The sequence below is a fragment of the Diaphorina citri genome, unplaced genomic scaffold (genome assembly GCF_000475195.1).
Source record: "Diaphorina citri unplaced genomic scaffold, Diaci psyllid genome assembly version 1.1 scaffold966, whole genome shotgun sequence".
In the NCBI taxonomy this organism is placed as follows: domain Eukaryota; kingdom Metazoa; phylum Arthropoda; class Insecta; order Hemiptera; family Psyllidae; genus Diaphorina; species Diaphorina citri.
In genome coordinates, this window is record NW_007378397.1 from 46,233 (window position 1) to 57,849 (window position 11,617).

Here is an 11,617-nt window from a genome sequence, read left to right on the forward strand (position 1 = left end):
CCTTAAACTTCACATACAATAGCTTTCTCCAGATTTATAAGCGTTTATTGTAAAACATACAACTCGTTATCACACGAAAAAACATCACTTTACATATATAGAGATAAGGGAAGTAAAAAACGGAACTGTCTTATCACCTCGAAGCCTTAAACTTCACATACAATAGCTTTCTCCAGGTTTATAAGCGTTTATTGTAAAACATACAACTCGTTATCACACGAAAAAACATCACTTTACATATATAGAGATAAGGGAAGTAAAAAACTACCCTGTGTACAATCAGGAAAAAGGAGCTGAAATCAGGAATAAACAAAAGGAAAAACATATTTGTTATGAATTTCATAGAACAAAACAGACGAAATGGAAGAAGGAACAGGAAGAAGTACAATGGAATGAAATGAAAGTAAACACATCATGTCAATACAGAAGATATAGGCGAACATGTACACATAGGTAGGAACAAGAACAATGATGAATAAGATAATGGGGAAGAAAATAGTGGCGGGAATAAAGGAAACAGACAGACACATCAGCGATTGTGCGGGAAAGAAAAGATTCAACGAATAAAGAAAAGCAGCAAAAGAAGAAAAGATAAAATCTTTGACAGTATGATTATACCATATGACTGAAAGAGGAGGTAGAGAATTAGATTATAAAAGGAAGAAGAGAGGGAGAAAGAGATTTTATTGCAAGCAAGAAAAAGAAAGAAAACATACACACAGAGAAGTTTTCTTGTAGTGTCTGCCATATTCTTTTATTTAGGTATCTACATATATTATGTATACCCTACGTATACGTCTAATATATAAAAATGAATGTGTGTGTTTGTTTGTTTGTTCGAACTTTATGCCTGGCCAAACCGCTCATACGATTGCTATGAAACTTTGTCAACTTATTGCTTGCACTCCCGCAAGCAAGAAAAAGAAAGAAAACACACACACATACACACAGAGAAGTTTTCTTGTAGTGTCTGCCATATTCTTTTATTTAGGTATCTACATATATTATGTATACCCTACGTAAAGAAAGAAAATACATACACACACATACACACACATACACACAGAGAAGTTTTCTTGTAGTGTCTGCCATATTCTTTTATTTAGGTATCTACATATATTATGTATACCCTACGTATATACCTCTAATATATAAAAATGAATGTGTGTTTGTTTGTTCGAACTTTATGCCTGGCCAAACCGCTCATACGATTGCTATGAAACTTTGTCAACTTATTGCTTGCACTCCCGTGAATGTTTGTTCGAACTTTATGCCTGGCCAAACCGCTCATACGATTGCTATGAAACTTTGTCAACTTATTGCTTGCACTCCCGGACAGAGTAGTATGTAATAAGATGGTGAGATTGTTAATTTTCTTTGGCATTTTCCTTTTTCGCCCAATGTTTTGACGTGATATAAAGTTTACTCAAAATGTCATTATCTGTTTAGTGATTGAAATTGTCTTTGTCTCTTTTCTTCCAGTGTCAAAATCTATTTTCTTCTCTTTCCCAAGCTTACAAAACATTAGTTTCGATCAGTCCTTGAACTTTGGGTTTTCTCCTTCTCTCCCTTTACTTTCTCTTTTTAGATCCCAACATGCATACAAGTATTACTAAACAAGTAGGAAGAGTGTCAATATGTAATGATGTAGGTAATTTTGCCTTTTCTTATAATGAGTTATTTCCTCATCCTTTTCAACAATTTCCCAAGCTTACAAAACATTAGTTTCGATCAGTCCTTGAACTTTGGGTTTTCTCCTTCTCTCCCTTTACTTTCTCTTTTAGATCCCAACATGCATACAAGTATTACCAAACAAGTAGGAAGAGTGTCAATATGTAATGATGTAGGTAATTTTGCCTTTTCTTATAATGAGTTATTTCCTCATCCTTTTCAACATTTTAAGCTCATATAACTTTAGGAGCATTCATGTACATTCTAGAAAAACAATATTTATTTATACCTGTTCTTCAAGCTGTAAATGTACCTAAATACAGTTTTCTATGTTTCCTTCCGTTTATGCATACACATTGTTTACAGCTTGGAAAAACAGGTACCTACATACACGTGATACTTTTACCCCTGTCAGGTTTTAATCTAATTATTCAAACTATGAAGACACTCTTGCAGATTTTGCCCATTTGCACTGTTGTCTGGATTTTGCATAATTCGTCTGTTTCACAGTCCGACATCTCATTCCTGCATAGTCTTCCTCAGCCTCAAAGTCAATATATCCATCTAACATACGACGCTGTGTGGGTTGTGGCCCACGGGATGCGCGGGTTGCTGTTAGGTACCTATAAAACATACACGTGATACTTTTACCCCTGTCAGGTTTTAATCTAATTATTCAAATTATGAAGACACTCTTGCAGATTTTGCCCATTTGCACTATTGTCTGGATTTTGCATAATTAGCATAGTTACCAGTAACTCCACTGACTTCGAGGTTCGTCTGTTTCACAGTCCGACATCTCATTCCTACATAGTCTTCCTCAGCCTCAAAGTCAATATATCCATCTAACATACGACGCTGTGTGGGTTGTGGCCCACGGGATGCGCGGGTTGCTGTCCCACAATGCCAGTCTGGTGCGGGACTTCAGTTACAATAGACGCGATATTGCTGAAGAACTTATGCACAGTCTGAGTCAGGTCGAGTTTGTTGGCGTGTCGGTAAGTAGAACTATTACTTTTGTAGCTATTCTAGGTTCCATCAAGGCCCGGGGCCGGGGATAGCAGCTTAACTCCATACACAAAAAGCCCACTCAGCGGCTTAGAGGTACGGGCAAACAGTCTTTAGGGGATGGGTTAAGCGTCTATACGAATCTTTGTAGAAGCTCGGAGCCTTTTCAAAAATGTTGTCCTTATCACAGCATTACGAAGTCCTTCCTTTAGAATCCCTTCTCTTTTCTACTAGTTGAGCCCTCATGCGGTTCTCACGGAGTTGTTTGTACTTTGTACCCGTGGTGAGAGATGAGACGCGGCTGTCCGCCCTTAACTTCAACTTCCGATACCTTCGAGTCTGTCGAAAATTGAACTGGGTTCCTCCGGTGTGCACTGCATACTGTGTAGTCTGATACCCCCTCGGGCAGGGAGGTTCCTGAATAGAGGTACAAGGGAAAAGTTTGCAAAATACCTATAGGAATAGGAAAGGAGAAACAAAAACATAAAACGAAGGTCCGGATGAGGTTAATATATGCTTCCTGCAACTCCTGCATGATTAAATTATTTCTAAGCTCGCCCTGAAATTATGAAGGTTACATGTAGATATACAGGCAGTGTACGGAAGTTTTGAATTATCGTTCCTCCTACACAGAATTAAGTGGAATATTGCATCAAAACAAGAATAGAACACTGATTTTTCCATAGATACCTATACTTAAGTACACACTGATGGAATATGGGAGATGGTTTCTTAAAATTAAATTGATCCTAAGGGCAAGGCAATGCCTAAACCCTTGATAAATGGAGTGTACCTGAAGACATGTGATGTGTTCCAATCCACTCGACCCCAGTTGTAGTAATAACTACTATCTCTTATCAAATCGCACCACCACAAACTAAAATGCCGCCGCAACCTTACAATTAAAATTTAAACAGTAATGTGTAATTGTTTTACAAATTTTAATGATGATTTTCTCTTCACATTGCATTGGTTTCAGGGTCCTCTGTCATTCGACGGCGCAGATAGAATTGGAATATCCGCTTTCTATCAAATCCAAAGTAAGTACCTAACTATCCTCATAATAATATCTACTATTGTTATGTAAACTGTAAAGGATCTCAATTATTTGAACGGATGACTTAATTATGTAGATTCCACGTTGTGTACACAGCTCTAATTTTATCCTAAATATATACAGCCCCTTGTGTAACTGACTCACTGACTCACTCACTCACTCATACTAATTCTAACCCACTTCTAGATGAGGTCAAAGTGAGAGTAAAAATATAAAAAATATTAATATGGAAGTGTGAACAACCTGTAATGCTATTTACAAAAAGTATTGAAATTATTGGGAGACGAAAATATTGTACTCACTGTACTGGAATATGGCGCAGTTGGCGTTGCTACGGAAATAAACTAGACAGACAAATAAAGAAGAGGTAAACATCAGAGAAAAAGTAGAATAAGGGACGAGGGAAGGGGAAAAATACCTTACAATATGAAAACAACCAAGGTTTGCCAGTAGAAGAAAACACATCAACATCCTCAATGATTTGAATGCTAGATTGCTTAGACCGGACTTCAGCCTACTTAATGCACTTCCAGGTAGAATTCTATTAAAGCCATAGTTTCCGTTTGTATGATGTAGGAATTGCAAGTAGATGGAGTTAAATAGGAAGTTTAGAATAACAGAGTAAGAGAAATGTACGAGTCGTTGGGGAGGAGATAGGTGGAAGGGAACTTGGAAAAGGTTAGCGAAACAGACGAGAGAGAAAACGTGGGAGAAAGAGAATAAATTGTGCGAATGTTAATGAAGTTCTTTGAAGTTGTACAACATAATTTATTATCACAGACAAGTTGAACTCTGTTTGAAACTAAGTACCGGGATCATTCCCAGTCTACGATAATACTAAGGTGCGTACGAATATCCGTGCTACAGCAACTCTGCGCAGTACGAATATGATGGAACACACAAATAATTTACATAGGTACATACGAGTATGTAGTGTGATGAATTGATGATCTAGAAACGACATTTCTGATAATTAGAGCATAATTAACACTATTAAAATTCCTTACTTTGGTTTGCATTTCAAGAGGTACGTAGGTCACAAGCAGGACTACGTGACAAGTGACATATGTGACGCATAGTACGAACATGGATATGATGGAACACACAAATAATTTACATAGGTACATACGAGTATGTAGTGTGATGAATTGATGATCTAGAAACGACATTTCTGATAACAATGCTAGTTTTTGCTGACACAGTGGACACAATGCCCTATTGAATCTTGAACAAATAATGGCCGGGGCCACACTTCACGATTAAAGCTAATCAAAGAAGCAATCTGATTAGACTTATTAGTTAAGAACTACTTTATAAAATTCTACATTTCCAAACAAGAACACCTAATGCTGCAGCCGCCTTTCACAGCAAAATTTATTAGGGGTTGAACTTTGGATCCAAAATTTCGTGTCCCTTTCACTACTTCATCATGTAAGATCCTTTAGCTACTGAACTAGTTATTCACAATGTCACTAAGCTACAATTACTTAAATTAAATAGTAGATTTGTTTTCAACTTTCTTTGGTCTTGAAAAGTTATTACATTTATTTCCAGGGAGATCTGCCCACAATTGAAGAGATCAACGAACACATACAAAAAACTTTGCAGCAGAAGCAACTAATCGATAGATCATCAGACGGTGGGATAGCATGAATTCTCAGGACATATCAGGGTTGGTAAGGCTGATCAGGGCTGATATACGTGTTCACATCATTCTAACCTATCTGCTTGTCTGTGATATCTTCATCCAGTCGTCACAATAGTTATTATTATTTCAATCATGCAAAATGTTTTATTGAAACTCATTTTCCAATGTTGACTTTTCAGTCCTTTAGGACAAAAAGTATCTGAATGTCCAGCAAAGGTTTCTCATGCGTTCCTCAGGACTTTTATATTTCGGCCTACATAGCTCAAATTGGGCTGGTTTTCCAGAAATGTATGGTTCAGCCGTTATTCAGGACAAAGTTGCCTTATTCAGGTCTTTCGGCCTACATAGCTCAAATTGGGCTGGTTTTCCAGAAATGTATGGTTCAGCCGTTATTCAGGACAAAGTTGCCTTATTCAGGTCGACGAGTTTATATTCTGCATAATAAGTACAAAATGACGAACCTACTAAATATCATCTAAATAATGCAGATATAACCACCCTATGCAATGAGCTTTTTAATCTCTGTAGAGAAACATGAAATGTTTGCAATTTCAAATACTCGTATTTTGTGTTTATCTATTTAATTCTGTCATCACGATATCTATGCAAGTATTGAAGGCGTAAAGTGAAATTGCACAGCAGGTGAGCTGATGGTGTATGTACACAGGTTTCAGGTTTGATAAGTCTCCTGATAATCTTATTTGCACCAAGACAATTCCTCGCCTTGTTGTCAAACACAAGACAACGTCAGAGTTCTGCTAACGAGTGACTGCGACGCGTTGGGAATAAATTAAAAACTTGTTAATTGGAAAATCTTCTATTTCGACTCGTCGATGTGGAACGCGAAGACAAATTGGTAATTTTGCATTTTCCGAGAGGAAACCCGTTTTTAAAATGAACGAATAATTGAAAACGGAGGCTTGTGGTCTCTGCCATACACTCATCAGCTTATCTCGTGTAAAGCTTTACCTCTACGTCCCTCACCTCTCACTATATTATCTACTCCAATACATGATAATGTACAAAATGTGAAAAAGTATTATACAAGCTTTTTTCCTCCATTATACGGATGACTTCAGTTCTGTACGTATGACGTCAGCATTGAAATTAATACCTAGATTATCCGTTCAGTGGTCGGATATCTGGTTTTAATACCACAACAAAAATCGTATGTTCGACTGAAATTGATTATTATTTATGGACCATCACCGCAAAAAGGTTTTAAAATTTTGCACGAGAAAAAGAACAGGAATATGTATTCGATTTATAATCGGAATTATTATAATCCCTATTGTTATTCATTGTTATTTTTATTGATATACATATCTTTAAAGTAGTTGTTTCCTAATTGAGACTGTCCTATCCTATTTGGGTATTTGGTAATCGAAATTCCGAGTGACTTACCTTCCTCATGTTCTCAGACGGCAGTGCAGTCCCAGTAGCGGTATACAACCGAATGATCCAGGAACTCAACTTCTCATGCGCGGCGTGTGTTCCCTTGTCCTGGTCTGACACAGAGGTTCCCATAGCCGAGAGAGTTCTGCGCCTGCGCATAATCACCATCAACCCAGCCGCCTTTCTTGTCATCACAGCCCTGGCATTGGTTGGAATTGTGCTGGCATTCGGCTTCCTTCTGTTCAATCTGCACTTCAGAAAACTCAAGTAAGTTAGATCATGCACTTCAGAAAACTGAGGTTTCCAGTAGAATCTAGATACGAGTACATATTGACTGTTTTTGCGAAGATAAAAGGGTCTTTGAATCTTTTCAGTCCTATTCGTGCTGAAAATCGGAATTCTTTGTTTTGCACATTGCATCCAGTAGAATCTAGATACGAGTACATATCGACTGTTTTTGCGAAGATAAAAGGGTCTTTGAATCTTTTCAGTCCTATTCGTGCTGAAAATCGGAATTCTTTGTTTTGCACATTGCATTTTCACTGAGTTCAAGGCGTTTATACAAATACGAGCATGTACAAAATAAAAGTTCATGGTGGAGGTTCAACTTTAGGTTGGGACTTTCAAACTTTTACAGTATCCCTGAAGCGACCTAAGAAATTGAGCCAAAGGTGCATTCTTAAGATTCAGACCAAAAATACCTTTCACTCGGTATTGGTGTACGAGTAAGTAGGGCCATCGGCTTTAATAAACGCCCTATGTCACTGCGACCTGGTCAGATCTTTTGTGACATTCCCTTTAGTTATCTAGAAAAGTCCTAGACGTCTTATGACGGCCAGGCTTCTTTTAGGACTGTTTTAATATTAATCTTACAATGTGTTGTACCGTGTACCCATTTCAGTTGTTGCAGGACACACAACTCATTTGCGTCATCTGTGTTCTCCTCCTGATAGATGGCCTTATAGTAACGGTATGTTTCAGACAAAAAATACCTTTCACTCGGTATTGGTATACGAGTAAGTAGGGCCATCGGCTTTAATAAACGCCGTATGTCACTGCGACCTGGTCAGATCTATTGTGACATTCCCTTTAGTTATCTAGAAGAGTCCTAGACGTCTTATGAAGGCCAGGATTCTTTTAGGACTGTTTTAATATTAATCTTACAATGTGTTGTACCCATTTCAGTTGTTGCAGGACACACAACTCATATGCGTCATCTGTGTTCTCCTCCTGATAGATGGCCTTATAGTAACGGTATGGCTTAGTGTGGATCCTATGCAGAGACAACTTAGGAACCTGACACGAGAGATCAGCTCTACAGACAGAAGTGTGGTGTATCAACCTCAGGTGGGATCCGTTATAACTACCTATGCTATTAACTAGGAGAAAGTAATTGCTTCACGTACCCTCGACGTAAATGGTTTCTTCAAATTAAATTGATCCCAAAGCCCCAAAGGCAAGGTGAACTTAAACCCTTGACAAATGACAGACCTGTGGTCTTAACAAAGTTCGACAGTACTTGAAGGCATGTGATGTGATCTCGACCCCAGTCTAACTGAGATCTTGGTAAAGAAACTTTTCATGAACTTAAACCCTTGACAAATGACAGACCCGTGGTCTTAACAAAGTTCGACAGTACTTGAAGGCATGTGATGTGATCTCGACCCCAGTCTAACTGAGATGTTGGTAAAGAAACTTTTCAGTCTAGGTAAATATATTTTGCACTCCTATTCAGGTATTATGGACAATGTGTTGATCTCATTTCTTCTGGTCCCTTCCCAGGTGGAGGTATGCGGGTCTCAATTCACCAATGTTTCTTATTGAATTATGTTTGAAAAGAGTGTACCTTTCACTTCCGTGGAAAGTTTGTTAATATCAATGCCATCAGAGTTGTAGTATTATAATCACCATCAACCCAGCCGCCTTTCTTGTCATCACAGCCCTGGCATTGGTTGGTATTGTGCTGGCATTCGGCTTCCTTCTGTTCAATCTGCACTTCAGAAAACTCAAGTAAGTTAGATCATGCACTTCAGAAAACTGAGGTTAGAACATGCACTTTAGAAAACTCAAAGTAAGTTAGAACATGCACAGAAAACTCAAGTAAGTTAGATCTTGCACTTTAGAAAACTCAAGTAAGTTAGATCTTGCACTTTAGACCCTGGTTCTCTATTTTGTCATCATCTTTCGGCTATAGCTAAAGCCGCTAAAACAACAACATGCACTTCATAAACCTCAGGTTAGAACATCATTCCGGAAAAACTCAACTATACGTTCGTCCTTAACTTCGAAATATTGAAGTAAGTATTGGAGTAAGTTCACCCTACACATGAGAAAACTAAATTTAATTTCTATACAACTATACATACCTACAGGAATGTGCTATATTTTTTATTGCAGCTTGATTTTATTTCTTTTGCCACCCCGGGCGTTGATATGTTTATATTTTTATAAGCGCTGCTAAAACGCGTTTATAATTTACATTTTAATTTCATCATATTTATTTTTCTAGTACGATGTTTACGTAGTGAGTGGAGTTACGACAAGTGACGTATACGAGTATGTTTTTACTTTTTAATTGTGTTTCCTTTGGGAGCGTTGAAGCGTCTGCTGATCATTAAATTTATGTTTATATTAAATGAATTCCGAAGTACCATCTTAAACTTGGGTACAATTATACTCAAGCCTTCATCTTCAGCACCATCAACATCAGTTACCATGACGTTTTGTGAATTTGGTTTTCTGTAAACCGATTTACATCCCTATTCCTACCGCATGTAGCCGTCTTTCGACGATAAAAGTAAACTATAGTCATTTGTGAACTTGGATTCTTGGAATAACTGTTCTTTATGACTGTTAGTAGAGAATAGAAAACTAGAGAAGTCCAATATTTTTATCCACCTAAGAACTCATTTTTAAATTAAATCGCCCACTATAAAATTTCCTAGTTTTTGACTTTTTATCAAATCATTAATTTCAGATACATCAAGTTGAGCTCTAAGTACCATCTTAAACTTGGGTACAATTATACTCAAGCCTTCATCTTCAGCACCATCAACATCAGTTACAATGACGTTTTGTGAATTTGGTTTTCTGTAAACCGATTTACATCCTTATTCCTACCGCATGTAGCCGTCTTTCGACGATAAAAGTAAACTATAGTCATTTGTGAATTTGGATTCTTGGAATAACTGTTCTTTATGACTGTTAGTAGAGAATAGAAAACTAGAGAAGTCCAATATTTTTATCCACCTAAGAACTCATTTTAAATTAAATCGCCCACTATAAAATTTCCTAGTTTTTGACTTTTTATCAAATCATTAATTTCAGATACATCAAGTTGAGCTCTCCTAGGCTCAACAATATGGCTGTGATCGGATGTATATTTGTGTATTCTGCGGTCATCTTGCTGGCATTGGACCACAACACGTTGCCTGATTCTCTGGAGTACCCAACAGTCTGTACGGTAAGTAAACAGTCCAATTGCTAGTGCTAGTAAGTATTGCTAGGTTTTATAATCATTTTAAGTTTTTAAGTCCAACTCTGGAACGCCCCTATCAAGCGTGCCGGGAGGAGCGCGAACGTCAAGAGTTCGAAGCGAGCGACGCTCGGCCTATATTAACACGAATCAAGAAACACAGAGTTCTGATTTTTAGAGAGTTTTACAATACACGCTCATAAACCTGGATAAAGTCATAAAAACACCTGATTCTCTGGAGTACCCAACAGTCTGTACGGTAAGTAAACAGTCCAATTGCTAGTGCTAGTAAGTATTGCTAGGTTTTATAATCATTTTAAGTTTTTAAGTCCAACTCTGGAACGCCCCTATCAAGCGTGCCGGGAGGAGTGCGAACGTCAAGAGTTCGAAGCTATGCTTGGCCCATATTAACACGAATCAAGAAACACAGAGTTCTGATTTTTAGAGAGTTTTACAATACACGCTCATAAACCTGGATAAAGGCATAAAAACTCATGCTATTCTCACGCATGAAGATAACCCCATCATGTTGACCACGGGACTGAAGATTGAGTTCAACACTCGAAGGTAAGAGGGTGGGTGTTTACTTTGAAGTTCAAACTTCGAGGGTTTTTACTTTTTATTAACACTTAAGTATTCTACTCTATGATCACTTGATCACCATCGTATTCACTGTTAGAAGAGAATAGAAAACTAGAGAAGTCCAATATTTTTATCCACCTAAGAACTCATTTTAAATTAAATCGCCCACTATAAAATTTCCTAGTTTTTGACTTTTTATCAAATCATTAATTTCAGATACATCAAGTTGAGCTCTCCTAGAGAATGGAAAACTAGAGAAGTCCAATATTTTTATCCACCTAAGAACTTATTTTTAAATTAAATCGCCCACTATAAAATTTCCTAGTTTTTGACTTTTTATCAAATCATTAATTTCAGATACATCAAGTTGAGCTCTCCTAGGCTCAACAATATGGCTGTGATCGGATGTATATTTGTGTATTCTGCGGTCATCTTGCTGGCATTGGACCACAACACATTGCCTGATTCTCTGGAGTACCCAACAGTCTGTACGGTAAGTAAACAGTCCAATTGCTAGTGCTAGTATTGCTAGGTTTTATAATCATTTTAAGTTTTTAAGTCCAACTCTGGAACGCCCCTATCAAGCGTGCCGGGAGGAGCGCGAACGTCAAGAGTTCGAAGCTACGCTCGGCCTATATGAACACGAATCAAGAAACACAGAGTTCTGATTTTTAGAGAGTTTTACAATACACGCTCATAAACCTGGATAAAGTCATAAAAACTTAGCTTCCTCTCTCCAAAAGGATTTGAAAAAAAAAAGGAAGTGTCTTATCACCTCGAA

The 11,617-nt window shown here is 37.5% G+C and overlaps 1 protein-coding gene across 2 annotated transcripts in view; it reads left to right on the top strand.

The window, feature by feature from the left end:
- The first annotated feature begins 2,185 nt into the window (after positions 1–2,185).
- Positions 2,186–11,617, top strand: part of LOC103513392 (gamma-aminobutyric acid type B receptor subunit 2) — a 17,861-nt gene continuing 8,429 nt past the window's right edge. The window contains exons 1-5 of one of the 2 annotated variants that reach the window (XM_026826603.1): positions 2,186–2,235; positions 2,517–2,669; positions 3,659–3,719; positions 6,806–7,046; positions 10,107–10,242. In XM_026826603.1, the coding sequence (XP_026682404.1) occupies positions 2,553–2,669; positions 3,659–3,719; positions 6,806–7,046; positions 10,107–10,242 (555 nt within the window). In that variant the 5' untranslated portion in view covers positions 2,186–2,235; positions 2,517–2,552. Of the gene's footprint in view, positions 2,236–2,469; positions 2,670–3,658; positions 3,720–6,805; positions 7,047–10,106; positions 10,243–11,617 lie in introns of those variants that run through there. The other variant, XM_017445800.2, reaches the window with a different exon arrangement.